This window comes from Oncorhynchus tshawytscha, unplaced genomic scaffold (genome assembly GCF_018296145.1).
Source record: "Oncorhynchus tshawytscha isolate Ot180627B unplaced genomic scaffold, Otsh_v2.0 Un_contig_10867_pilon_pilon, whole genome shotgun sequence".
Lineage (NCBI taxonomy): Eukaryota > Metazoa > Chordata > Actinopteri > Salmoniformes > Salmonidae > Oncorhynchus > Oncorhynchus tshawytscha.
Genome location: NW_024609139.1, coordinates 1 through 5,462, shown reverse-complemented (window position 1 = coordinate 5,462; position 5,462 = coordinate 1). Strand labels below are relative to the sequence as shown.

The 5,462-nt window shown below is 40.9% G+C and overlaps 1 protein-coding gene across 1 annotated transcript; it reads right to left on the bottom strand.

The window, feature by feature from the left end:
• Window positions 1-388: 388 nt before the first annotated feature.
• On the bottom strand, window positions 389-3,167 carry LOC112240166 (myosin-7-like). Its single transcript, XM_042314322.1, has 5 exons — window positions 2,988-3,167; window positions 1,732-1,836; window positions 1,540-1,635; window positions 1,029-1,160; window positions 389-521 (listed from the first exon to the last, which is right to left on the bottom strand). The coding sequence occupies exons 1-5, from the start codon at window positions 3,150-3,152 to the stop codon at window positions 501-503; spliced, it is 519 nt and encodes a 172-aa protein (XP_042170256.1). The 5' UTR covers window positions 3,153-3,167; the 3' UTR covers window positions 389-500.
• Between the last annotated feature and the right edge of the window lie 2,295 nt (window positions 3,168-5,462).

Below are 5,462 nucleotides of genomic sequence, written 5' to 3'. Positions count from 1 at the left end.
GTCCTTACATCCATAGCTCAGTCAATGAATTTGAGTGGTTACATTTCTCCATTCTAATCCCTCAGCTGATTTTTTTTAATTTAATTTATTTTACCTTTATTTAACTAGGCAAGATCAGTTAAGAAAAATTATTATTTTCAATGACAGCCTAGGAACAGTGGGTTAACTGCCTGTTCAGGGGCAGAACGACAGATTTGTACCTTGTCAGCTCAGGGGTTTGAACTTGCAACCTTCCGGTTCCTAATCCAACGCTCTAACCACTAGGCTACCCTGCCGCCCCAGGCTTTTCTGTTGTTGGAATCCCAAATTGCTCCTTTAATTAAAGTACAATATTTTTATGGTATTAAAAGCTGTTTGCTGAGTAATAAGTCCACAGTCACAAAGGAAGTGTATGTAGATCCACATGTTTTTAATCAATGCTCAACATTTCACCATGAAAATCATATTTTATGCATCACAGGAAAATGGTAAGACTTTGATCTTCAATACTTTGGTCTTGTTTATTCAGCAACTTCTTTTCCCTGTAAGAAGAACGAAATAATATAATGGATCAATAATAACAATGAATATGATAAATATATGGATAGAATATAATGGATCAGTAATAATAATGAACATGATAAATATATGGATAGAATATAATGGATCAGTAATAATAATGAACATGATAAATATATGGATAGAATATAATGGATCAGTAATAATAATGAACATGATAAATATATGGATAGAATATAATGGATCAGTAATAATAATGAACATGATAAATATATGGATAGATTTGGATAGAATATAATATATCAAGCATTTAGTGCTCAGTGCTCAGTTTGGATTTTCCATTTTGAAGTACCAACAGAATTAACCTTTCATTTTTAGCCCTTCCTGAAATGTGCTGCTTGGTGATCTTAAATACAGCTGAACCAGTGTAAAAGGTCAGTATTGACCTCTGTGAAGACTGAATCATAGGTGTTGTTGATGTGGTCATATCTGAACATGTGTCAGGTATAGGTTTAGCAGCAGTTCTGTACCTTTCCAGAGTCACGGGTCTTGGCTCTGAGCTTGTTGACCTGAGTCTCAGCGATGTCAGCACGCTCCTCAGCCTCCTCCAGCTCATGCTGAACCTTCCTGAACTTAGACATGTGCTGGTTTGCTGCTTCCTCCTGGGTGAGGAAAGGAGAGGGAGAGCAGAACATCAGCATTTAAAGTTTGAAGCTTCAGGCAGCAAATTAATGTTCTGTTTTTAAAGATATTTAAAAATAAAATACAAGATTTAGGATAACAATGTATGTATACAGGGAGCTAGAGGATACAGCAGAGGAAGTGAGTGGCAGAACAGGGGATCAAACCACTGCCTCCAGCACGATCACTAGACCAGCCCCCAGTGCAGCAAATTCATATTCAACCCCACCTCCTTTAAGTTGGTAACGAATAGGAGGCATTTAGAAATGTGCATCATTTCATCAGCATTTACTTGCACTGTCAATTGTCATTGTTGACTGATGTGTTGTTGCTGTAGCAACAGTTTTGTCAGTGACTCACCGCTTCCTCAGAATGCCTCTTGTAGGCCTTCACTTTCATCTGCAGCTTATCTACCAGGTCCTGAAGTCTGCTAACGTTCTTCTTATCCTCCTCAGTCTGTGGGAGAAGATCAAAGAATCAATGTCAGTATAGTTTTATACACAAACCTGTCATTGTTAGTGTCAAGTGTGTGAAGAATACACTTTCTCTTACCTGGTAAGTGAGCTCCTTGACTCTGCGCTCATACTTGCGGACTCCCTTGACAGCATCTACACCTCTTCTCTGCTCGGCCTCCACCTCAGTCTCGAGCTCACGCACCTTTGTGGAACAAACACATTTGGGCATTTGAGGTGGTGAAACAAATCTTTGTAAAACAGAGGTATAGTCTTCTACCCAGTCAAGGAGGCACAATTGTTGTCTTTCATAATGTACTTTTCCAAGTGGTTCCCAAAGTGGAATTTACACTTAAATTTGTTCATGAATATTGCTAGCAACAACAGATGAAACTACCAAGGATCTGTGGAACAAGATTAGAAGGTCCAATACAATACAATGTAATATTATTAACAAGATTAGAAGGTCCAATACAATACAATGTAATATTATTAACAAGATTAGAAGGTCCAATACAATACAATGTAATATTATTAACAAGATTAGAATACAATACAATGTAATATTATTAACAAGATTAGAATACAATACAATGTTATATTATTAATCCACTGTTTATGTTCTTAACCCTTAGATGTTCAACATGGGCCTGGGAGGCTCACAGGGATACTGGTCGGCACATTATTCCAACAATTGTAAAAAAAAAAATAATAATAATTCTTCTTGTAGTTATAATATATAGGACTCTTTTTTTGATTTGATCGATTTTGTCATGCATTTAGCGGTGTACGTTGCAGTATCAGTATGGCCAATAGAGGCCGCCACTCGTCTGTTTTAATGTTACGAGTTTGCTTCTGTTATTGGGGCTCGCGAAGTTCGCCAAGCTTAAATGAAACAACTAGATAAATACATTTGTATATCTTGACTTTATTTGAAGGTCTTGGCTCCAATTCTTCTCAACTCCATAACATAACAGTAAAATATTCCCAATGATTTTATTCTGAACATAATTGCACTGTAATTTATGCTTTAAAACTGGAAAATATTCCCTCTGATGCCAAGAGAGGGGACTGTCAAATGTTCTTTCCCAGGGGCCAAGACCTGATTAGTCTGACCATGCACTGCTGAAGTCATAGTAAAACTGTGTGGATAATATTTATATCTCACTCTAAAGTAAGAGTTGGGTTCTGATATTATGAAGGGGTCCCTGATGCAAAGACATTTGGGAACTCCTGTTCTAGGTGGGTTAATGAGAGAAAGTCATTACATAATTCTCCTGTGTATTTTACATTATCAAATACTTTTCCAGCAATCAGTCTTTCAATCCACCCTAATCCACCCTGCAGGTATCTCACCCTGGACTCCAGTTTCTGGAGCTGCTTCTTGCCTCCCTTCATGGCCAGATTCTCAGCCTCATCCAGGCGGTGCTGCAGGTCCTTGACTGTGACCTCCAGGTTCTTCTTCATCCTCTCCAGGTGAGAGCTGGTGTCCTGCTCCTTCTTCAGCTCCTCAGCCATCATGGCCGCCTGGAAAAGTATTTTTATTTTTTATTTCACATTTATTGAACCAGGTAGGCGAGTTGAGAGTTCTCATTTACAAGTTCTCATTTACAACTGCGACCTGGCCAAGATAAAGCAAAGCAGTGCGACACAAACAACACACAGTTACACATGGGAAAAACAATCGTACAGAGTCAATAACACAATAGGTATGTCTATATACCGTGTGTGTAAATGTAGTAAGATTAGGAAGGTAAGGCAATAAATCGGCCATAGTGGCGAAATATTTACAATTTAGCAATTAAACACTGGAGTGATAGATGTTCAGAAGATAAATATGCAAGTCGAGATACTGGGGTGCAAAGGAGCAAAAAATAAATAACAATATGGGAATGGGTGGGCTATTTACAGATGGGCTGTGTACAGGTGTAATGTTTGGTAAGCTGCTATGACAGCTGATGCTTAAAGTTAGTGAGGGAGATATAAACGACTCCAGCTTCAGTGATTTTTTACAATTCGTTCCAGTCATTGGCAGCAGAGAACTGGAAGGAAAGGCGGCCAAAGGAGGAGTTGGCTTTGGGGATGACCGGTGAAATAACCCTTCTGGAGCGCGTGCTACGGGTGGGTGCTGCAATGGTAACCAGTGAGCTGAGGTAAGGCGGGGCTTTACCTAGCAAAGACTTATAGATGACCTGGAGCCAGTGGGTTTGGTGACAAATATGAAGCGAGGGCCAGCAAACGAGAGCATACAGGTCGCAGTGGTGGGTAGTATATGGGGCTTTGGTGACATATCGGATTGCACTGTGATAGACTACATCCAATTTGCTGAGTAGAGGGTTGGAGGCTATTTTGTAAATGACATCGCCGAAGTCAAGGTTCAGTAGGATAATCAGTTTTACGAGGGTATGTTTGGCTGCATGAGTGAAGGATGCTTTGTTGCGAAATAGAAAGCCGATTCTTGATTTAATTTGGGTTTGGAGATGCTTAATGTGAGTCTGGAAGGAGAGTTTACAGTCTAACCAGACACCTAGGTATTTGTAGTTGTCCACGTATTCTAAGTCAGAACCATCCATAGTAGTGATGCTAGACAGGTGGGTGCGGGCAGCAATCGGTTAAAGAGCATACATTTAGTTTTACTTGCATGTAAGAGCAGTTGGAGGCCACGGAAGGAGTGTTGTATGGCATTGAAGCTCGTCTGGAGGTTTGTTAACACAGTGTCCAAAGTAGGGCCAGAAGTATACAGAATGATATTGTCTGCGTAGAGGTGGATCAGAGAATCACCAGCAGAAAGAGCGACATCATTGATGTATACAGAGAAAAGAGTCGGCCTGAGAATTGTGGCACCCCCATAGAGACTGCCAGAGGTCCGGACAACAGGCCCTCCGATTTGACACACTGAACTCTATCTGAGAAGTAGTTGGTGACCCAGGCGAGGCAGTCATTAGAGAAACTAAGGCTGTTGAGTCTGCCGATAAGAATGTGGTGATTGACAGAGTCGAAAGCCTTGGCCAGGTCGATGAATACGGCTGCACAGTATTCTCTTATCGATGGCGGTTATGATATCGTTTAGGACCTTGAGCGTGGCTGAGGTGCACCCATGGCCAGCTCGGAAACCAGATTGTATAGCGGAGAAGGTGCTGTGGGATTCGAAATGGTCAGTGAACTGTTTGTTAACTTGGCTTTCGAAGTCCTTAGATAGGCAGGGTAGAATAGATATAGGTCTGCAGTTTGGGTCTAGAGTATCTCCCCCTTTGAAGAGGGGGATGACCGCGGCAGCTTTCCAATCTTTAGGGATCTCAGACGATACAAAAGAGAGGTTGAACAGGCCAGTAATAGGGGTTGCAACAATTGTGGCATATAATTTAGAAAGATTAGGGTCCAGATTGTCTAGCCCGGCTGATTTGTAGGGGTCCAGATTTTGCAGCTCTTTCAGAACATAAAAAATCTGGATTTGGGTGAAGGGGAAATGGGGGAGGCTTGGGCAAGTTGCTGTTGGGGTGCAGGGCTATAGACCAGGGTAGGTTTAGAAAAAGGCTTATTGAAATTCTCGATTATCGTATATTTATCGGTGGTGACAGTGTTTCCTAGCCTCAGTGCAGTGGGTAGTTGGGAGGAGATGCCCTTATTCTCCATGGACTTTACAGTGTCCCAGAACATTTTGGAGTTTGTGCTACAGGTTGAAAATTTCTATTTGAAAAAGCTAGCCTTTGCTTTCCTAACTGCCTGTGTATATTGGTTCCAAACTGGTCGTTTCACCGTGGTGCATAAATTGGTGTTTAATTTATGCACCAATTGGCACCAATCATAACGTCCCTCTGAGATCTTTGTTGT